Source organism: Podarcis gaigeae (assembly GCF_964106915.1).
Source record: "Podarcis gaigeae genome assembly, chromosome: 6".
NCBI lineage: Eukaryota > Metazoa > Chordata > Lepidosauria > Squamata > Lacertidae > Podarcis > Podarcis gaigeae.
Genome location: NC_139682.1, coordinates 22057012 through 22080336, shown reverse-complemented (window position 1 = coordinate 22080336; position 23325 = coordinate 22057012). Strand labels below are relative to the sequence as shown.

Sequence of the window (23325 nt, the reverse complement as noted above, 5' to 3'; positions counted from 1 at the left end):
CTTCTGGCGAACCAGAGCAGCGCACGGAAATGTCGTTTACCTTCCCACCGGAACGGTACCTATTTATCTACTTGCACTTTGACGTGCTTTCGAACTGCTAGGTTGGCAGGAGCAGGGACCGAGCAACGGGAGCTCACCCTGTTGCGGGGGTTCGAACCGCCGACCTTCTGATCGGCAAGTCCTAGGCTCTGTGGTTTAACCCACAGCGCCACTCGCGTCCCATCCCTCCCCTAATACCCCATTCACCCTGGATTTTACCAATAACACACGGGCATGCAACAGTGTATTATGCCAATGGGGGTAGGGGGAGAGGATGTTTTCCCAAGACCAAAATCTTCATATGGCCTGCTAAACTACTTTGTGGGAAAGGTGGTGAGAAGGGCAGAGCAGTTTGCTGTGGGAGGACTGTGCTCCCTCCCTCCCCTGGGCCAACAACTCTGTGGAAAGGATGGCAAAAAGAGAGAACTAGACTGGCAAAGAAAACATCAGGAACTAGATCCTGCTCCAGCTGGAATGCCCCTTCCACCCACAGGACCATCTACCATCACCTGTGCCCTGTGGGAAGGATCCCGATGACTTGATATATGTGCGTGCAAGCCAAATGGAAAAATCTGTATCCTGAAAGGTGAGCTGCTCAAGACAACATGAACCAATAAAGAATTTACAGATACATATGCACTGGTGTGTTAGATACGCTGGAGTCAGAAAGATCTAGGTTCACATTTTTGTTAGTGAGGATGCTCATCGGGTGACCTTGAACCAGTCTTTGGCCCTGTTTGTACATAACATTAAGCCTAACCATAGTTTAGTGCAAACATGCAGGTTTCTGGAATGAAGATTGTGGCTGTTGCTCTGCTCCTATTGCTTCCTCTGCTCCTGCAGCGCTACCAAAGGCCAAGCCATGGTTTGGCTTAGCATTCTATTTGAATTCAGGCTTGTGGTTTGACTCCATCAACACAGAAATCTTTTATAGAATTTCCTTGAAATATAGCTTTGACAAATCAGTTTTGAAAACTTGGGATTTCAGTGCCAAATTTTTAACTATTGACACCACTTTCTCAGATCTTGCTCCAGGCTTTGTGTTTTCAAAACCCAATTTTTGCATTTAACTAGGAAATGGATACTGTAGCACTGACATTTTTCATTGTTTTTACTAGCTATTTCCAAAACTCAAGGAGACTTCATCCTTCTCCTTTGACCAACAATGCCTGCAAAATAAAGGGACAGACAATTCTCCTTTTTGCCTAATATTTGACATTCTCTTCCCCCACACAATAACGTTGGGATAGGTATTCATTGCCTGCAACAGTGTGTCCGGACAATGTTCTTTTGAAGCTCCTTATGCAAACACTACTAATTAAATGGCGCAGCTTTAGATTTAGGTCATCTGGAAAAAACCCAAAGAGCTACAATTCTGAGTAAGTTCTGTTGTTGGGACTAGAAAAAAAAATTCTTAAGCACTGTTCTGAAAGCTCCATCTAGTGGCTATTTATTAGACACAGTAGTGTAGGAAGCTGAATTCTGAATGACTGCTTCATTGGTCCTCTAGAATGCTGTAGGTATTCTTGTCTCCACGCTTTCTGATATTTAGTTAGGGCTAAGGAGAAGCACTTGCTTAACCAAACCAGGGGAAGTTAGCTGTACTGCATTGTATCCTTGGTTCCAGAACTGTTTTTTCTTGCCCTCCTTCTGTCCTAAAATGGGAAAGAGACAATAAATCTAAAGCAGATTATGTGCTTGAGACACTCCTTTCAAGTAGCACTGGTTATCTTTTAATCATACAATAGCAAGGCAGGCTTCCTCTCGAGAAAAATGGGAATGGAAGGGCCATCTGGTCAGTGCTTTTGGCAGTGGTTTGATTTGATTTCCACTTTGGCTAGGTGTAAAACAGGCTTGATTTCTATGGCTACAAAGTCAAGTTTTCTCTCAAAGCAATGGTTCTGCTTTGCATCCTAGTGTATATTTCCCCTATAGTGTAGGAGATGCTCAAATATAGCGGAAATTTGCTAATCAGAAAGAAATCAAAGAAGTTAATTCAAACCTTTTTCTCTCACATACATTAGACAGTGTTTCCCAACCTTGGGCCTCCAGCTGTTTTTGAACTACAATTCCCATCATCCTTGACCACTGTTCTTGCTAGCTAGGGATGATGGGAGTTGTAGGCCAAAAACATCTGGAGGCGCAAGGTTGGGAAACACTGCATTAGCATATGGTTTCCTACTGCTGAACAAAATGGCACTAGTTGAGAAACCAATAGTAAAAATTCATGGCAAGCATGCAAAAAGCAATATGTATTCACTAAAGTGTGGGGTGGGAGGTAACTGGGGGGAAAATCAAGGGATCTTGACTTTAGTTAGCTATCCCGACTTAATAATTTGCAACCTATAATTTCTATTTCTTTTTAAAGGTGCTAATAGAAAAGCATAGCAGATCTCTCAAACTGTAAATAGCTTTCAAGAGCCAACTGATTAAGCATATGTGTTATGTGCAATTGATTTTTTCATCTGTTCTCAGTCATTTTAAAAGCATCTATCTTCATGCGTGACCATTAGAAGGCTACTGGGAGAAAGCCAGTGCTTGCTTACGCAAAATGTCTTCTTAGAGTTCCCTATTAGTAACTTGTTTGTATTTTCACTTTTGGCCCTCACAAATTAAGTATATGAATAATTTTAAAGGAGTACAAATGCTCTGACAAGTAAAGTTACAGTGGGACAATGGCTTGAAGGATTAGTGCATAAACACTTTCCAGACCTGTGCAAGGAAAATTTGTATCACTTCAAAATTATTTGCAAGAAACTTCAGGTGTGGACTGCTAAACAGAAATGGGTGGCAGATTGGGGGAGTGTGATAAAAATCTTATGCAAAGCAAAACAAAAAACTGATTTGGGGGATCCTCCACAGGACAAACATCTAAGGATTTAAGGAAATCTAGAAGAGTTTCAAACTAGCAAAAGTTGCTTAGAGGAGTGTTACACACCCCTGACTTACGCTAAACCATTTCTTAGGTATTCCTGTTCAAGATGGTGTAGCAGTATGCTCTACCTAATTTTTTTTTTATATAAAAAAAAACCCTGCAAGGACGAAGATCAGCATTTCAATCCTTTGAAATGGGTTGGCTAAAACATAATCCAAGTCACAGTAAATGTTATTTTAAAGAGAGTAATATTTAAAAGATGGCTACTTTGAAAACAAAAGAATAAAGGGTAAAACTCTGTCCAAGAACATTCTTGAAGATAATCTTATGCACCTTTCAGCCAGAGGATATTATCTCTTTTTCACTTTATTTAAAAAACTACACTGTATGGCGCAAATAAACATTTGATCAAACACACAGCAATGACAACGGACACATTTCCAACTATGGCACTGAGGGAGCATCTCACTACCACCACTGAATTTCCAACTCATGATTCTTATGTCAAGTGTACATCATCTCTGCCATGTGGGACATTTTCTTGGGAATATATAAGTAATACTCCATGTACCCTGAAAGATCTTCAATAGTCACATCATCCACAAAGACTCGAGCTTGCTCAGAACAAGACCGGGCAGAGCTTGATGAACCCATCCCAGAATGCGATCGGTTTGGCAAAGATTGCGAATGTGCTTCCAGGACTGCCTTTTCACATTCCGAAAGGACACTCCGCAAACCAGAAAAGGAGTATGCTTCTATTGCTTGCCATGGTTTGCACTGACATTCTTTGTCCACGCAAGGGCATTGCTTCTCGTAACTCAGCTTGGAGAGTGACTGGAAATCTGAGGGTTGGCTAGGATCCAGGCTGGTTTCAAAGGTCAAAGAGAAAGCAGGACAACTCTTTCGCAAATTCTCTGAAGGCTGCTCCCTTGAGAAAGTGCTCCGCTGTTCTGCTCTGGCCCTCCTGCAGTTGCTGCTATCGAAAAGGGGGCATCTCTTTCCTCCCAAATATGGCTCTTCTGTAACACTGGGGTCTGGACCGATTTTGTGCTTTGAAGAATCCATCTGGCTTTTGTGCTTCAGTTGGTTACTTGCGGAAGATGCCTTCATGCTGCAATATGTAAACTTGGGAGGATGAAGGACAGGAGATTTAGAACGCCTGCGGCGCTGCGGTCTTGTTGCCCCTCTCAAGGGTTTCCTTGCACACCTGGAGTAGAGAGCAGCAATGTTAGCAGAAACTGACTCTGGAACAAAATGCACTTCAAAATAAGGTAGTGTTGTCTGTTAAAATTATTTGCTGCCGTTCTGTGGAAGAAACAGCTGCATCTCATGCTTTCTCCTGATAATTTCCCCCTGATATATATCAAATCCAGAAGAAGAATGTGATGCAACTGTAAACTAATCAGAAACTGCATTATCTTTTTCAGCCTTAACTGCAAACCTTGGCTTTTCTTCCTGTCATGTATAAGCTAAACTTATCATCAAACTAAACATTAGACGAAGGCAGCCACAGAAGATAAGAGAAATGGAGTACAGTAGGCTATACCCTATTGGCTAAACATTCATTATAGCCAAATACTGGGAGATAAAAGAAGGGTTTAACTCAAAGGTGTTGAACATAATTACTAGTGAAGTGTCTTACCCATGCCAGTTCTCTCTCGAACAGACGGTTTGATGCCTGCCTCCATCAACAGCAGCTCTGACTGGAGCTCTCAATCCCATGCTGTCACTCACAGACGTAGAAGTTCTGATTTAAGAGGCAAATGACATATTAAAGTATGATTCTAACACAAAGTATCTACAGGCTGATTCCCATATGGTGTCCCCCTTAGGATTATCCACCTATATTAGCAAACAAAATGGAATATCTCCCCACCATTTTCTTGCTTATCTAGACAAACAGATAAAGGAAAAGGCTGCCGCTCAGTGGTATTCTATGCAAAAGATCCCGGGTTAAACCCCTGACATCTCTAAGTAGGGCTGGAAAAGATCCCTGCCCTAAAGTCAGGATAGCTGCTGTCAGTCAGTGTAGACCCTGAGTGGGGACTCTGGCCTGCAGGCCAATACTGGTCCACAAATTTGGTTCACAAGGCCATTTTCTCCAAGCCACACCCACCTGTCAATCAGCTGACAGGAGGCTGGGGTGCGGTTCTGCAAATCTGTGGGTACCTGATCCCAGCAGGATTTAACTCCCACTCAACAGCTGATAAGCAGGGGTTAAATCCTGCTCAGTTTGGCTGTGTGCATCTGTTCCCTGCTAAAATCTCCTGCTAGACCATCATTTTGGCAGGGGATTCCATGCAAACCTGGATCCACTGCTAAGATGATGAGGGAAAATCCATCCCTTTCAAGTGGAGAATCCCAATACACACAGACCTCCCTAAGTCAGGATCAGACTCTTCTGCTAAAACTGATGGGTGTTTTTTTACCATGTTGTAGCAGGGAACTGCTGCTAAAGTGAAGGAAGAGAGATTCCCTTTTGGCAGCACCTTGCACGTGACATCACTGTGATGTTATGTGACTGACAAGTGGGTGGCTTCACTGTTAGGTTTCAAATCCCCATTCAGTCATAAAGCTCATTGGGTGACCTTGGGCCAGTCACAGCCTCTTAACCTACCTCACAGGGTCGTTGTAGGGATTAATTGAGGAGGGGAGTGAACCATGTACTCCTTGGAGAAAAAGGTGGGATATAAATACAATAAATCCCCACATAGCTGCAACTGCACCTGAGCCAGTCACAAAATGTGCCTAGGGAATTTCTAACACTGCTTGGCATGCCAAAACACCAATAAGAATATCAGACCCATATTGTTCATAGATGCATAGAAGTAATGTAATGCTGATGCCTTTCTTTAGAGTCAATTCTATAAAAATGGAAAGACACTAATACAATGCTAAAATAGTCAAATACACAGGAAGAGTAAACAGGACTGCTGTTACTTACCCAGTTGGATCCACTCTCAGCTTTTTGAAAGCTGTTTGCAGGCTCTCTTCCTCTCCTTCTTTAGTTTCTGAGTCCATTTGCAGAATGTTAGAATGTTATTGGGCGTGCCATATAATGAATACTGACAAAAAATAAATCAATTAAATTTGTGTTGATGTGGAGAACACCAAGTGTAGTAAGCATATAGTAAAACTCTACACAACTGAAATTAAATATATTGCTTCATTCGCCATCATCCAGCACTCAGACCACATTTTGACTCACATCAATAGTTATTTGATAAAAGGATTCCATGGGCAATTTCTACTGGAAACTCAAGACAACCAAGGCACACATTTTCTGCTTTACTTTGAAACCTTTTGCCACATGGGTTGATTTCCAGCAGAGAATAGTGGAATGAACTACACAAATATTAAGTAAAAAGTTGCCTGATATAAAGGGACAATTAAAGTGAATTAACAACAATAGGGCCTACTCCCAAATAAGTGGGATTTGAATTAGGATTGCAGCCTAAAGGATTTCTCCCTTCGTGTAAAGCTAGATTGTAGCAAACCAAATCCTACTCAGAGTAGACCCATGTCCATTAATTTAAATGAATCTACCTTGAGTAGGACCAGCATTAGCTGCAACTCAGTTTTTCTACACAGCACTAAGGATAGGCTAGAATCAACAGGCAATATTTCCCCCCTTTTCCCAAACCAATCTTTAGCCACAAATTAATTCCACCGGAGAGAGGATCTATTTAATAGATTAATAAAATATTTATCATACAAGCCAACATTCAAGGCAATCTATTTATGATTAGAACCGGGGCTGAAAAAATAGATGCTTCAAAAACTGGAAAGTTTGAAGCTACTAAGCAGAAAGATTTTTCACAGGTCAGATGGGCACTACTCACATATATGGGGGGACGACGACAGGGGACCCTATATTGCTCAGTACAAGGAGACAATTGAAAATACTCAACAGAATGCCCTAACCAAAACACAAATACCCTTACGTGATTTTTGTTGATATTGATTTTGAGGACACCATGGCCCAGATCTGAAGCTGTGGTACACAGAGGGTGACTAAAAAGCCAGGGCCTGAGATGAAGACCTGGTAGGTTCATATGGGTAGAGTCCAGTTGTTCCCAAATGTTCCCCAGAACAGACCACTTGAAAAATGCTGAGGATTCTAGCAAACCACTTAATGAAGCTCCAAGTTGTATTTAAGCAAAACCCCACATAGAGGGCATTGCAGAACTGTACCCCAACTTGAATGTGAAAGAGACCAAGTCTACACTAAGTTTAGGAAGGAGCCCCACCCCCATTGTGTAGTTAATCCTTTAAATCTAATTCACCAGCAAAACTAAATGTGTTTCCATGAGCATTTCCCCATTCTGACTGTTTAGATGCCATCCTAGCTAAGTATGAAATAAACACACAGGACGTATTATTCATGTTATTGTAATTTGGAATGGCTCCATGTGACTGTCATGTAGGGCAGAACGGAAGGCATCACGGGATTCAGAGGCACAGAAGTGGGAATGAACATAGCTTACTTGATTGGAGGCTCTGAAAAAGTAAGGTGATTTATACCCATGCAAAATGACATCCACACAGTGCTTTTGCAGCCGCTTCTCACAGCGATGAACACACAATTACATCAGGATCAGGGTGCTGGTGCTTTCTGAAGGACTGATTATTATATAAAACACCACTGCTAACTTAAGGAGCACTTTAACCTACAAAAGCATGCTGCATTTTATACGCTAAAAGAAATTGCTGAAGATTAATTAATGACAAAGTATCAAGCCCTGTCATCTTATTTGACCTTTGTCCTACCTGCCTTCTTTGGGTTCTAAGCCCTTTGGGCAAGGATTATGCCCTATTTGCATGCTGTATTCTAAGCAAATAGCTAGTCCTACTAAACATAGTCGTACATGATTAACAAGTCTGTTATGAAGTCAGGGATGTAAAATTCACACACAGAGAAAATGGACACCACACTTCTTGAAGCAAGCACTCTCTATTTTTCAAGAAACTGCAAATCATACGAATACTGACTCTTTACAGCTAACACATGGGGCACATAATGAACTTTGAGCCAACACACAGGGTTTGAAATGTACTTAATGGGTTTATTTTATGGTCATAGAGTATATATAGCAGCTCAAAGAAACAATGATTTGCCGTAGAAGGAAGTTATTTGAATTTTGCAGCTGAGGACACCCAAGCTGAAATTATATTTCTGTAAGCAAACAAGTACAGAAATAACATTTAATACTTGTGTAAATCTTAAAGGACCAGTAAGGCTGTCAACTAAGAAGTTTTGCAAACTTTAGTGATTATCTTTCAGAATGAAAATATAGTGATTCATTTATATTAGAAGAGTTCCCAAAACCCATCAAGTAACCAATAGTGTAAGAGTCTTGAGAAATTTCTAGCAACCCATGCATGAAGAACTTTCCCAGGACATTCTATACAAGATCTCAAAGTAGCTGTTTTACTACAAAGGAATTTCAGAAATAGACTAGAAAGAGAAGCTGCTGAATTGCAACTTATTACCAAACTTAAAACCATGGAGAGACCTGGTCTGAACAAAGACATTGGATTCTTATCTCATTATACATGACAAAGCCAATTTTCACCTTCTCACCCCTTGCTTTTTCCTGTAAAACCTATTGCAGTCGTTAAGAGTCGTCAACAGGCTCATCACAGCTATCTGCCAATCACCCATTCCTACCACCCTTCTGAGTAATACCCCTCCCCACCTTCTCACTATATAGAAGGGTCTGGTAACTTCTGTTTCAGTGTATCTGAAGAAGTGTGCATGCACACGAAAGCTCATACCAAGAACTAACTTAGTTGGTCTTTAAGGTGCTACTGGAAGGAAATTTTTTGTTTTGACTATGGCAGACCAACACGGCTACCTATCTGTAACATGAAGAACTCCTATTAGTTTCCATTAAATGTTTCCTCCTGTGAATATTTTTAGTTTAGCGGAGAATTTATTGGGTTCCCAGATATTGTTGGAGAGCAATGTCTATGCTGGCTTGGTCATGTCCACAGAATGAAAGATAGCAGAATCCCCAAAGATGTGCTCTATGGACCACTGGCTTTAGGCACTAGGCACTTTAGCAGACCGATTATGCATTACAAAGATGTCTGCAAACAAAGACGTCTACAAATGTGATATGAAGACTGGCAACATCAATGCTGCTGTGGGGGAATCCCTAGCCTGCAATTGCAGTGCCTGGAGACAGGCAGTCAGGTTGTGCATTCATAGCAGGGACCAGAGGAGAAATGACCGCTGGGAGGAGAGCAGAGAGAAGAAACACTATGGTACATCTACAGCAGCACAACCTTCATCTGCCCCAGCTGCAACAAAACATGTCTCTCCCGTATTGTTCTCAACTACCACAGCAAGTGCTGCAACCTTCCAAAAGTTTGACTTCATCCCCAAAGGGGCATCCTCCAGTGCCTCCCAAGACAGACGGATGCAAACAGGAACAACTTCCATCATCTCTGACCACTGGTACTGAAGGCTAGGGATGACAGGATTTGTAGTCCCAACAACATCTGGGGACCCCAGGTTGGGAAAGACTAATTTAATGCACTACTGTTATTGGTGGTTTATTACTTCTTTATAAGTTTATAGTAGTTGTTTATGAACTTGTGGGGATGAATGCTGCTGCTTCTCATTGTCAACCTGCAGTGGTAGTATATGCCAGACTCCACTCTGCTTCGTGCTGATGGACAAAGTGGGCCATTTGATGCATGGGTCAAACTACCTTAACTTTCAAGTGCTTAGTATGCCAAACATTGCAGACTTCTTGGAAAGAGGTGCCATATGGTGTACTGGCATGTACCACCAGAAAAAGCACTGCTCCTCGCCTGCAGGGATGCAGCCATCGTTTCTGCTCCCCTACTTCCAAATCCTTTTTCATAAAACTGTTATTTTGATCTTCATGGATTTCATTTATCAATCTCTTATAAAGAAGAAGGGGAAGACAAAACTCTTTAAGTAAGGAATAAACTTAGATTACAAACTTTTAATTTTTAAGCTTTATTTTTGAGTGGAACAGGGTAAATCTGTTTCATTAAAAACAACAGTCTTATACCTTTGTTACAGCATGTTATGTGCCAACTCCTCATAACCTGATGCCCTCCAGGTACTTTGAACTACAACCCTCTTCAACCCACCAGTTTGGCCACTTGTCAGGGTTGCTGAGGGGTATGGTAAAAACAACAATAACACCAAGAGGGCATCAGGCTATGGAAAGCTAGCATGTAACATGCCGTAACAAAGGTTTCAGGGTCTTTGTGACAATGTGAGCCACCTTAAAGGCTGTTTTTAACCTGGTGCCTTGCAATGTTTACTAGAGCAGTGGTTCCCAATTAACTAAGTACTGAGGATACACATACTATAAAATTCACATGCTATAAAAACATGGTTTTCCCCTGAAGTCATCACAACTTAGGAATTCAGACTTAGGATTAACTGGAAGCCTAGCAGCGTGATCTTTGCACGCGTACTCAGAAATATGTACCACCGAATTCTTACCAGCACAGGGTAGTAGTTAGGAGTACCAGACTAAGATATGGAAGATCCAGGTTCAAATCCACACTCTGCCATGAGCCAGTTACTCTTTCTCAGTCCAATTTAACTCAACAGTGAACTAAATTGGTTGGGCGTGGGTTGGGGGTGGGGAAAACCAACAACTTATAATGACCCTCAACCAAAGAGCAGCATAAAAATGAAATTAAGCTATAGGTCAAACCCTACAAGACTTCTGAAGTGAAGGGTGGTGGTAACCCAGGACAGGACCTTTTTCTCTTCAGGCGCCCTGCTTTTACAGGGAAATTTCCAGGGAAATTTGCCTAGAACCCTCTTAAACCACTCCTGCTGCACTGCATTCTTCTTTACTGAGAGGATTATTATTTTATAGAACTTTGTAAACCAATTCGGGTATACCTAAAAAAAAGGAGGGGGGATATACAGGTGCTTAAAATATGAGCGCGTCAGGATAAATCGGCAAGTACTTTAGAGCTAGCGAACAGATGAGGCAGGCAACCGTCAATATGTCCCCCCCCCTCTATCCCCACAACGCCCCTTTACAGTGGTACCTCAGGTTACATACGCTTCAGGTTACAGACTCCGCTAACCCAGAAATAGTGCTTCAGGTTAAGAACTTTGCTTCAGGATGAGAACAGAAATTGTGCTCCGGCGGCGTGGCAGCAGCAGGAGGCCCCATTAGCTGAAGTGGTGCTTCAGGTTAAGAACAGTTTCAGGTTAAGTACGGACCTCCGGAACGAATTAAGTACTTAACCTGAGGTACCACTGTACTTGTTTTAAACTAGATGAGCAGTTGAAAGAGCAAATCTAGGCTTTAAGTAGGAATTCTGTGGATATGAAGGGCTACTGAGGGGAATAAGAGAACAGGCACAGTGGACGGCAGTGGCGTTCGGTCGGGGTCCTGTCCTCCGCCCGTCCCCCGTTCGGCTCCCCTGAAGGCGGCTCCGCTGAGGCGAAAGGCGCAGGAGACCGACAAGGGACGGTCGAGACCCGCCGGAGTAGATCCCGTCGAGGAAGAAGCCCTCTCGCCCAACAGCCTCTTCCCCAGTCAGGCTCCAAGAAACGCCTGAAGCGACGCGAACCTCTTTCCCTCGTCGCGCCCCCTCCCCGCTTTCATGTACCCACTCACCCGATCAGCCAAGGGAGCCACTGCCGGAAGTGAACAAAAAATCAACAGGAAGTGATGACACCACGGGCGCATGCGCTCAGCACACGCGGAGCTTTCCCGCGCGTTTGCAGCCGTCCTGGTGTGCATTCCGGCGGCGCCTTCGCTTGTGTAACCGAGGACGCGCTCGGCGACGCGGCGCATGCGCAACGCTGCCGCCAGCTCCGAGTTTGCTTTCTAGCGCCCTCACTGATTCCTAAAGGAAGGCTCGTCTGCATCCGGGTCACTCGCGCGTCGCTCCCTCAGGAAAAGCAGCAGCGCTCGCCGCGCGGGAAACGAAACGTCCGAAGTTCTGTTTCGGGGAGCGGTGGTGGTGGGGCCTCCGCGTTTCCTCGTCCGCCGAGTAAGTATGGTCCTTTCCGGCCGCCTTCGCCTCCCTCCATTCTCTCCTCAGGGGAGGCGAAGCTCCGCGGCGCCGGGTCCTGTCTGTCGAGGGCGGCTCTTTTCTGCTGAGTCACTGCGCCAGGTGCTCGGCGACGACTTTTCCGTGGCCCCGGAGGCCTCGACGGGGCTCCTCGACCGCCTTGCCTCGCTAGTCCAGCTTCGCCGCCACCGCTCCTTACAGATAAGAGCAGGCAGAAGCTCCACTGGCAAAGCTTTCCCTTGCGGTTTCGGGAATGTTAATGTGCCGTTTAGCGCTCATCAGTAAATGGTACCTCGGGTTAAGTACTTAATTCGTTCCGGAGGTCTGTTCTTAACCTGAAACTGTTCTTAACCTGAAGCCCACTTTAGCTAATGGGGCCTCCTGCTACCGCCATGCCGCCAGAGCCCGATTTCTGTTCTTATCCTGAAGCAAAGTTCTTAACCTGAAGCACTATTTCTGGGTTAGCGGAGTCTGTAAGATGAAGCGTATGTAACCCGAGGTACCACTGTAGTGCGTTAAGAGCAAGAACCGTCATCGCAGAAACCTTAAAACGCAGTACCTTAAAAGGCTGTTGAGCTTGCAGCGCACACTGAGGTGCTCCAAAGACACGGAAGTATTGGTACGTTTACACGTTTACAGGTGCCACATGATACCCGCACCCAGATCTGTAAGAAGAATTCGACGTTTCAAAATTATGCTTGTCTTTTTTATGTTTTATCTTTTTTCTAAACTGCTTTGAGGTTCCATGAGTACTTCGGTTAGTAGTGTTGGTCTACCAGTGAATGGGGACAGGCAGATTGAGTGGACTGAGATCTTCTGTGGGACTAGCTTCTCACTTGAAATTTTGTTAGCTATTAATGGCAGACATTTTCACTGTGGCATTTTTAAAATGTTTGCCACAGATCTAATCTGACAAATAGCCTTTTATGGCCAAAACACATGCCTCCTTAAGGAGCCACAAGGGCCTTCAATGTTTGGGGGCTGCAACAGGCTAGCACAGTTACTCCTTGTTCTTGGTGCAGTATAAGCATTCAGAGCAATTGTGAAACTAAGATTAGGAGGTGTTAACCTGCTTTGTCTAGGGCAGGCATGTCTGACTTAAAGTCGGCTTTGATCTATGATCCAATATAAAAACTGGCAGTGATCTACCACCCAGGGATGGTGGCAGGGATGGGTGTAGGGTGAGCAGGTGGGTGCTGGCTGCTTCCCCTGAAGGGGCAGGTGTGCACAGTGGCAAAATTTCCCCTCTTGTGAGGGGCTTGTCGGCTGCTTTTCTGATGCCTGATTCCCCAACAGGGCAGGCGCGTGCAGTGGCTAAACATTTCCTCTTGTGAGAGAAGCTTGCCCGCTGCTTTCCTGACTGGGCACACAGGGTGTCAGAACAGCCCTGCAATCGACTAACATTCATCCTGTGGTGCCCTGATCGATCATGATCAACGCGTTGGACATTCCTGGTCTAGGATATTCTTAGTGGTTTGTCTCAATTAAAGGTCGGGCTTCACTTGGTCTTCATTCTGTTATTACAGAAATTGGCCCAACTTGCCAGATGGTTATCTCCACCTGCTGTGGGCCAAGTTTGACAGGTAGGTGGAGCCCCCCACCTATCAGTCAGTTGATAGCAGGCGACTTTTAAAAGCCTACTTTAAAGCAAAATAATAAAAAAATTCCGTCCAGTAGCAGAGACCAACTAAGTTTGTTATTGGTATGAGCTTTCGTATCTGAAGAAGTGTGCATGCACACGAAAGCTCATACCAATAACAAAACAAAAAAATTCCTTCCAGTAGCACCTTAAAGACCAACTCAGTTAGTTCTTGGTAAGTTACCAAGAACTAAGTAGTTACCAAGAACTAACTTAGTTGGTCTTTAAGGTGCTACTGGAAGGAATTTTTTTGTTTTGACTATGGCAGACCAACACGGCTACCTATCTGTAACTGAACCAATAACAAACTTAGTTGGTCTCTAAGGTGCTACTGGATGGATTTTTTTTTATTTTGTTTCGACTACGGCAGACCAACACGGCTACCTACCTGTTACTTTAAAGCACTAACTTGATAAGGGCTTCTTGGAGTATTGCTGACACACCCTTCAAAAGGGCTATCTTTGGAATGCTTTGTATAGGGCTTTTTGGGCGCCATCAGTCAGCTGGCTGATGGTGCCTGCAAACCTTTTTAGGCTGAGCCAGGTTTTACTTGCCCTTGCCTGTTAGCTCAGGTGGGCATGGCTAGGCTGAAATGACCCTGGCCAGTTGCGGGGTCCTGTCAGGCCCAGTTTGGCCTGTGAGCCAGAACATGATAACTTGGGTCAGTTGGGTCTGAGTGTGATTGTTTGGCTTTCTGTTTTTGAAAACATTAGGAAAAAGATAGCTGAATGTATCAGGTAGTGGTAATGCAGAGAAAAGGAATTAAAATAAGCAAAGTTTTTGTTACAATGTGGAAAGTGTCTATTTTTTTAAAAAAACGTTTCTTGGATTAGGAAATCAACCTTTCTGCAGCAAAAATCATATGCAGTTGTATCATGGTTCTCTTAAGTATCAGACCACATGCTAACTTGCTAGAAACTGCATCTCCCCCACCCACCCCCAGTTTTTAAAATCTGTGTGTCCCAACTATAGCCATATACATTTTCCACACTTTATGGGCCTGGATAAAAGTCAGATCTAAATGAATAATTTTGTCTTCACGTATTTTTGCAGACAATGTCCCTCAAACAACTATCAGATTCAGATCACATCTGTCCTCGCAGATGGAATGATAAAAATTACAGTTGCTGGAGAGTGCACTTGTGCTTAGGTCCTATTTGTGGGTTTTCCACAGGTATCTGGTTGGTTACTATGTGAACAGGATGCTGAACTAGATGGGTTGTTAGCCTGAATCTGTATGCTTTTCTTAGATCTGAGACTTTTTAGTGCAACCTTGGTGCAAAAACATGACTCTGGCTTTTTACATGAGATCTTCTCCTAACCACTGTCAAAACACACCTAAGAATTGTTAGTAAAAGATTGGGGTTGAATGTGCTCCTTCTTTTTCAACTTAATGATGTATCACAATACATTGTGATTCTTAGCCAGTGATACATTGTGATGTTGAAAAGCTTATATCGCCCAGCCCTAACAGCTGTACAGGCAGTCCGGCAAAAAATGTCATCTTGAGTTACTGCTTAAAAATAATGAAATAGGTTTCAATCCCAATCCTATTGGCCTGAGTATAAGCCCTTTTGAATTCAGTAGTATCTATTTCTGTGTAGAAATGGTTAGGGTTGTGCTGTTAGGCCTGTTTTTCCAAGAATTTTTATATAACAGACATTTAACTGACTGTAGTACTTGCTGAAGCTGCAGTATAACATTTTGGGCTAAGAGATACACATGCATACATACAAACATAACAGAATTTATAAATACTTATGGTTGGCCACTATTGCTGAGGCTGTGCACCGTTTAGTTTGTGGTGTCTAATTAAGAACTGTTTTGAAAAAATAAATGGAAAGTGCTGCTGCATTGGGTAAAAATGGTGACTAGCCATTCTGTTTTTGTTTCTGTGACCCAGGTTTCAGGAGCCATTTGTCTCCTAGTGTTTAAACCACAGAGCTTAGGACTTGCCAATCAGAAGGTCGGCGGTTTGAATTCCCGTGACGGGGTGAGCTCCCGTTCGGTCCCTGCTCCTGCCAACCTAGCAGTTCAAAAGCATGTCAAAGTGCAAGTAGATAAATAGGTACCGCTCTGGCAGGAAGGTAAACGGCGTTTCTGTGTGCTGCTCTGGTTCACCAGAAGCGGCTTAGTCATGCTGGCCACATGACCCGGAAGCTGTATGTCAGCTCCCTCGGCCAATAAAGCGAGATGAGCGCCCCAACCCCAGAGTCGGCCACGACTGGACCTAATGGTTAGGCGTCCCTTTACCTTTACCTTCTAACACTGCTGGTGAAACAAACCATAATTGTCACTAAATCACAGTTCAGCTTAGGGTGAAAGTCCAGAGCTTGCTCATGGTGCCATCAGCCCATTGTGCGAAGGTTTAGTTTAAATTATCTGGAAGTTGATATATTTTTAACTTAAAATTTCTGTCTCTTCCTTTTCCTTCATTTATAATTATTTTTATTGTAACCCCCCACACAGGATTTGTTCTCATTTCAACAGTATAGTACCTAATTTTTGAGATGCTTCACAAAGTATTATTACTGCTACTAACCATGATTTGCACAAAGTATATACACTTCTGTTTTTATATCTTCATTGTGAAGAGCTTGCCTCAGGCTTTCAGAGGGTCCAGTATTCAATTAAGTTTTCTGTGAAAGACAAGCTGTTTTATGTACCTTTGTAATCCATCTGTATGGCAGATAGGAATTCAGAAAGCAGTCTTGTAGTTCATCACTTCCTTTTGTGTCTTCCTTGTTGCCTGAGTCAACACTTAATACGTACATCAAATACATTATGACACACTTCCATCCTTCTAGATGTGTCACAATGACATTTGTCAAGCAAGTAGCTAAGGCACATGTCTGAATGAAATCATTTCAGAGCAAACAAACATCAGCTGAGTGGAGCAGGGAGGGAGTTCTGTCCAAGTGAGCATTTTTCTGCCACTTTCATTTTATTGCCTTTATCTTAGTTTTTCAACAAATGTGAGGGCTGCAAAATTTGAACACCCCAGCATTTTCTTTTTAGAGCATATGTAGGTAGCTTAGGTGTGTCAACCTAATATTCATTTTAGTAATTTTTAAAATATTTTTTATGTGCCTTCTGCATGGAAAAATTAGAGCTGATATCTATGGTCAGTTCCGTAGATTATATTTATACCACCTTGTTTTTAGTTTCTCTGGGAGACATCCAATGTTGTCTACCTAATGCAATGGAAATCTACTTGCACAACAAGCTAGCTTTCTTCTTTCCCTGTGTGCTGCCAAAATCTCCAGAGGTTCCCCAACTCTGGAGCAGGTTTGGAGGGCTGCAGGGAAGAGGAGAGCAAGCCCTGTTGCACATGCTGCATTGGATCATGCCCTATGCATGGCTATTAATATAAAAGGTATCATGCATAGGGTCTCAATATAAGACACTGAGTTTCAGTGACACTTGCTTCCTTCTTTCTAAGTTAGTCATATTGTGGTTAATTTTTTTACTTGAAATTAAAGTTTTGTTTTCACTGAGAGACTAACCATATTCTGGATCTGTACACTGCAAATGAGGGCTCAAATGACTAATGTTTGCCACTGGTAGGCTTAAGGAACCCACTCTCTGAGATCTAGTTTTCCATACCAACTGGACTGTATGAGTTAGCATTTCATGTGTGTCTCAGCCTACTGTCTAAGATGTTTTACCATATCAGTGAGATTTAGAGTTACGGTAATAATCAAAGTCACTGGTTTAAGAAGATCTTAATCTCTCCTGTAAACAGGATTGTCTTTACTACCTGTATAGTAATATAGTATTTCTAAAGTAGTATCAATATGCACCAGTTGTTTGGAAAATATTGAGAAACTAGAAGGGAATATGAATGTAGCAGTGCAATCACTACAAGGTAATGGAATTGCAACCATTTCCAGCAATGCTGGCTGCAGATTTATGCATGCTTATTTTGAAGTAAGCCTTGTCAAATTTAGCGAGATTTGAATCACAGTGAACATACACAGAGCTGGATTGTTGCAAGAAGCGATAACGCCAGATCGATACAAGATATGATGTCCTGCATCCCAGTGTCTTGCCTGTGGTGCTTAAACAGCTTTGAGGAGAGCCTTGGATTGTCTATTCCATTTTGGTGCTAATAGCAACTTGTTGGGTTGGGTTGAATTGGGTGGGTGATTTAAGTTGGGGAGAAATGATAGAGGAAGAAATGTTGGTTTGTGGTTTGTTTGTTTTTTTAAATCCCACCCCTAGCATTGAAGCCCAATCCAAATCCCTCTCTATGGCTGCTTCTAACCTAAGAAAAGGTTTGATTTAGATATAGCAACATAATATAGTTCAGCACTGTGAAGGAGTGAGGCAGGTCTCAGGTTTGGCTGCTTCCCTGCCTTGTGACCTGACGCCGGATCCCTCTGGTGCAGCTGTGAGGAACAGATTTGAAGCTTCCACTTCTGAGTTTAAAAAACCAGCTGTGGTTTGTCATAATCTCTGATAAGGACAATCTGTGGCTGGTTTAAAATATGGCTTATTGAAGTAAGCCAAGATCATTCTAGTTGCTTATTCTACTTTGTTCCAATAAATCAATAGTTTGATTAATGGAAGTTCCTTGTTTTAATAAAATTGCAAACTGCAGTTAGTTTTAAACCAGGAAGCATGTGCTTCCTGCCTTTTCCTGGCATGTGTTGAACAAAGAGGTAAACATTTAAGCCTGAGATTTGTGTAGTTTTTAAATGGGCTTATACTGTTAGGTTTGAATTGGGCCACTAGGAAAGGTTTGAATTGGGCCACTAGGAGATCTGACCATATGTAGTCTGCAAAACTTCAGAAATAAGCACTAAGCTCAGTAGAAGACTGGAATATTTATGGTAATCAACACTGCAAAAAAGAAACATACTTCTAGTTTATGTTTTTTGTTTAAAGAAGGGGATGAATTAGGAAGTTAAACATTTGTAGGATTATTGTATTGTGTGGCCTATATATGCATAACATGTTAATTCCTACTTAATTATTCCTAGTTAATAATTGCCTTTCCTGTAGGAATGGTGAAGCAGCCCTACAAGTAATGTATGAAGTGATCCTTTGAGGTGTCATTTTTTCCCCTGGAGAAGTTTGGTCCGCTCTTGCACAGCAACCAGAACTTAAAACTGTTGGTCAGTGTAGTAGATTGGTGTATAAGCCTTCTGACAACTTTGGCTTCTCCAACAGGATTTGAGTGCCTTGTGTGAAAACACTATTAAATTGCTATTTATAAGTCTTGTTGCATTTCCTGATAATACCATGGAGCCGGGATCGCTGTCACTAGTCAAATCTAGTATGAATTTCTGTGCAACATTAGTTGCCTCCATTTTATTCTCACATGCTTATTTTTCTTCTTTTCTTTAGCTTGCAGAGAGGAAGCAGTGGGTCGTTCTCTAACAATGTTGGAGATAGAAGAGAATCTCCAGGCAGCTTTCAAAAAGCTAAGAGTAGACTCAGAAGGGTAAGTTAATGTAATTTTTAGTATTATGAGCAAAACTTGACTGCACAATGTGGGAAATGAAATGGCTTTGTGATTACAGTTTGTTTTGAAAAAAATCTTGCTGCCATGGTTTTTGAGTGAAGTTTGATATTGGTCTAGTTAGCACATAACAGCAAGCCATGGTTTGTTGAGCCAAAGCGTAATCTTGTTTTTAACTGTAGTCTAGCTTATTTCCAAGCCCAATAGCCTTGTTTAACCATGGTTTGCCCATCCTGCCCCAGACTCTCTTCAAGCTACAGTGCATAGGACAAAGAGCTGCTGGACAACGAGCCAAGGTCTCAAGTAACAAACTGTAGCCTGTTCTTCTGAGAGTTGATTTGTGGTTTGTTGAACAAACAATGGTTAAAACAAACCATGGCTTAGCATTATGTGAATGTAGCTGATTATTATCATTAGCTGCTTTACTCCTAAAAATGACTCAAAGCGACTTACAATCACAAGTGACATAGGGAGCAATCAGGGCAGTCCCATTTACTGGATACACATCAACTATAAGCAGTACTCACTGGTAGTAATATCACCAATTTTTAGTTTGTAATACACTCCTCATTGGAGGAGATTAGTGGCCTTCATGAGACAGTTTCATCTTAATTGACCTGGTTTAGGTTTTACAACTATGTGATAAAAGTATGTCCATCCCTAGCTTTTCCATGGTGTTTGGATGATTTGTAGAAATGGAATATGATGAGGCCAGTTGGGGTGAACCATGAAATTACTGAAGAAGCATGACAAAGCTTAGTGAAATAGGGAGTACTGAAGAGTTTTTGTGAATGAGACATAGAGTCTTGATGGATTTTATGATAGGGCTTAGAACTACAGTTTTTTAATACCACCAAAAACTTTTTGTTAGTTAAGTAATTACCCATCTGCTCCATGATCTCTTTTGCTTCCTTTGAGTACAGTGTTTGGGTAAATCCCTGGAAAGCTTAGAAAGGTTTACTTGGTTAGGCCAGCAGTTTTTGCCTTTTAAGTGCAGCTGCAGGAAAGTGTAATGGGGTATGCAGGTTGGCACCATGCTTTCTCGGGGTATGGCTATCTAGTCACACTTGACTGCTCCTTCTGCGTAATCAGGGAATGACCCCTTCTGGACCACACATGATTGGGGGAATTTAACTCATATGTTATGGCAGGGATAGGCAATGTGGTGTCCTCCAGATGCTGTTGGAATTCCATCAGCCCCAGCCAGCAAGGCTGGTGGTCAGGGATGATGGGAGTTGTGATTGAACATCTGTAGGGCACCTTTTATTACGGGACTTCTTCCCCTTGCATCCTGGCTTTACACTGTTGGTCAGGTTGTTCTTGTCCAAACTAGCATGCTGGCCAAAATACAAAAAGGAGCCAAGTGTGGGTAATATATTGATGATTTAGTGTGGGTATTGGAATGCCCTCATAAGTTAGCCAAGGAACAATGAAAGACAAGGTCAGAACTTTAACAGAAATTAAGCTCTATTGAGGGAAATAGAACAATCTTACAAATTTACGACAGCCTGTATTTTTCCTTGTTTTAGATCCACTGCTTCTCTTCCTGTAAATGAGGGGGTGTCTCCAAGAGCACTTGTAAAAACTACAGATGAAACCAAGGTGAAGTCTGTGTGTGCATCTAAAGAGAGCTGGCATTGGTAAGATGAATTGGTTCTGATTAATGGAACTACGTCAAATGTGGAAATGCTAAAGTTTTCTGCTGAACATGGCCTCCTGGAGCTGCTTATAAATATCAAGAGGCTGGAGCTTGAAGATGATGACTTGGGAGCAAAGAAGAGATGTGAAAGAGGTTTCATCAAGTAGTAGCACACTTGACCACTGCAGCTGAGGCATGTTCCTGTTCCCCAGGAGGAGGGCAGGGGAAACTGCCACGTGTCTTATTGTTCAGATAATCTCTAGCCCTTCACATAATTGTAAAAGATAACTGGTTTTTTACATGTCCATTGGCAGAAAAGTTGCTGTTATCAGGGTGGTGTCTTCTTCCAAATCGGGGGACTGCTACTTACACAACACATTATTACCTCAACGGGATTGGAAGGGGAGCTGCAGAAACATCCCGTGTTGCATTCAGATTCTAGAAGGATATATATTTATGTGTAAAATGTATGCCTTCCACCAACTCTTCAAAAGAAAAAAGAGCAACTCTCCATTGCGCAAGGAGAAATCCTTGCACTGATGAACGAATGCCTTGGCACTACATTGGATCCCACTCTTGAAGGCATTAAGTGTGATGATAGGGGCTCTTCTTAGGCCCACAGCTCTGAGCTGTGTAAACTATACTGTACTAGGACTAACATGTAGCTGAGTTTTCTTACCTGCCTTAGAATAGTTCTAGGTAGGTATTAAAACTATGTATGCTGTGGCATGATGACCCCCTTATTCTGCCGTTTAGGTGTTTGATGACATTATTTGCACATGGATCTGGATGTATAATGTAGGCACATTCCATGTGATCCATATAGGAAAGTTGAAAAGTTGTTAAACACTCACTTCTTCGTAAATTGCAGCATAGGGTGACTAGAGAGAGCTGGATGACCATTTATGCTGTATTAACTTTTGAATTTTCACCTTCTAGGTGTTTGAGGAAACCTTTGAGAGGAACAGTGAGAACACAGCGTCGGCGGCGGTCAAAGTCTCCAGTACTCCATCCTCCTAAGTTTATCCATTATACCACGAAAATGCTGCCTTGTAACCAGCCAGTGCACAAGAACCCAGCTGACACTTCTGAAAGCAGCAGTGACCCGGATGTGTCAACCCCAAAGGAGTTCTCTAAGAATGAACAGGCCAGTCACCCCCTCAATGATGTTGGCGAGAAACAAAAGGGTGCTCAGCATTCTGTGGCATCCATGGTTGAAATGCCTAAGAACAAACTTGAGAGTGGTGTTTTTCCTACTTCAGCAGTTCTAAAGGCCACAGATCTTTCTGATTTCCAATCTGTGTCTGAGCAAAATAATGGGAAACTCTGTGCGTGTGTAGACAGGGCCTGCCAGTGTAAGCGATGGCAGGACATGAAAGTGTACATGTTTTCTGGCCCTCAAAATTCTCCCCAGTCTGCACCTAAAAGACCACCACATGTGCAGGACAGTTCCCAACCTTTGCCATCAAGAACTCCCTCCAGCTCTCTCAGGTCTTGCTCTGAGCAAGCCAGGGCTCATGTGGATGATGTGACAATTGAAGATCTTTCAGGGTACATGGAGTATTTCCTGTATATCCCTAAGAAAATGTCCCACATGGCAGAAATGATGTACACCTGACAACAGTGGGCTCTACTGAACAAAGGGTTTTGGTATCTGCCCTTGGTCACACTCCATCTCAGAAGCAGTTGCTCTCTGTGCTTGTAATAAAGACACTTTGCATCACAGCCAATCTTTTATTTTTCATACTCATTAATTTATTACTACTGTTTATTTATTTCAGCAATTGATATACTGCTAAACACCTTCATATTTCAGCACTGTACAGTAAGAATAAAAATATACAATAAAGATAAGTTAAAACTAATAAAATAAAATAAGAAAACTTAAAATGTCACATGAAATAAAAAGGTTGTCACTAAGCACTGGGGAAGGGGGGGGGGTTCTGACCTCAGCTAATTTAATGGTAACCATAATTCCAAATCAAGACTACAAAGGTGAATGGTAAGACCAGGAAATTATACTCTCTTGTACAGGGCACAAGATCAGTTAATGGGGTAGTTTGGATTAACTGGCAAAGAACATTCAGAATCAAGAGTAGCAAAATCACTCCATGGGGAAACCAGTATAATCTACATTTGGGGTGAAATAAAACATCTTGCTGTACTTTCTGGTGAAATATTTATGTACATCCCACAGATACTGTAAGCTGTGGGAGGGCACAGTACTTGAAAACCATAACTTATTTTCTTCTGCCTATATTCCTAGTATTTGGGTCATCCCCAGAAACCTTACTATTTGTGAAACATAGTACTTACCAGCTAACTCTGGCGGTGTCTTGAGGTAAACATTTCCCGTTTCAGTGAGAGAAGCGAATTGCATTTCATTTTCTTACTGAGCATTGCTTTAATTACAGCATGAAGGCTTTAGCTAGCTTGTTTTATAGGAAACTGAATTCAGCAGGGTGAACAATCAAAATGTAGTTTACCTATTAATCTGTGGATAAAGATTAAAATATGAAGTAATTTATATTTGGCCACTAGATGTCAGCCTTGTTTCATAACTTTGATTTTATGCAGCCTGTGCTGTACTTGCACATCAACTAAGTTCTGTTGAGGAACTCCACTTCATAAAC

At 42.3% G+C, this 23325-nt stretch overlaps 2 protein-coding genes and 1 long non-coding RNA gene across 7 annotated transcripts in view; 1 reads left to right on the top strand and 2 right to left on the bottom strand.

The window, feature by feature from the left end:
- The window catches only part of LOC310848003, a 222727-nt gene that overhangs the window by 61666 nt on the left and 137736 nt on the right, over window positions 1-23325 (bottom strand). The window lies entirely within an intron of this gene.
- LOC310847962 (oxidative stress-responsive serine-rich protein 1-like) lies at window positions 1464-16376 on the bottom strand. Of its 5 annotated transcripts, none has more exons than XM_083746334.1 (5): window positions 16253-16376; window positions 5859-5979; window positions 4557-4661; window positions 3486-4121; window positions 1464-1694 (listed from the first exon to the last, which is right to left on the bottom strand). In XM_083746334.1, exons 2-5 carry the CDS (start codon window positions 5933-5935, stop codon window positions 1616-1618), a joined length of 897 nt encoding a protein of 298 aa, XP_083602460.1. In that variant the 5' UTR covers window positions 5936-5979; window positions 16253-16376; the 3' UTR covers window positions 1464-1615. The 5 variants fall into 5 exon arrangements, with proteins under 5 accessions (XP_083602460.1, XP_083602462.1, XP_083602461.1 ...); XM_083746336.1 differs by having other exon boundaries at window positions 16188-16338; XM_083746335.1 differs by lacking the exon at window positions 16253-16376 and adding an exon at window positions 11548-11684.
- Window positions 11587-22417, top strand: OSER1 (oxidative stress responsive serine rich 1). The gene is made up of 4 exons (XM_083746300.1): window positions 11587-11926; window positions 18939-19035; window positions 20583-20693; window positions 21632-22417. The coding sequence occupies exons 1-4, from the start codon at window positions 11602-11604 to the stop codon at window positions 22308-22310; spliced, it is 1212 nt and encodes a 403-aa protein (XP_083602426.1). The 5' UTR covers window positions 11587-11601; the 3' UTR covers window positions 22311-22417.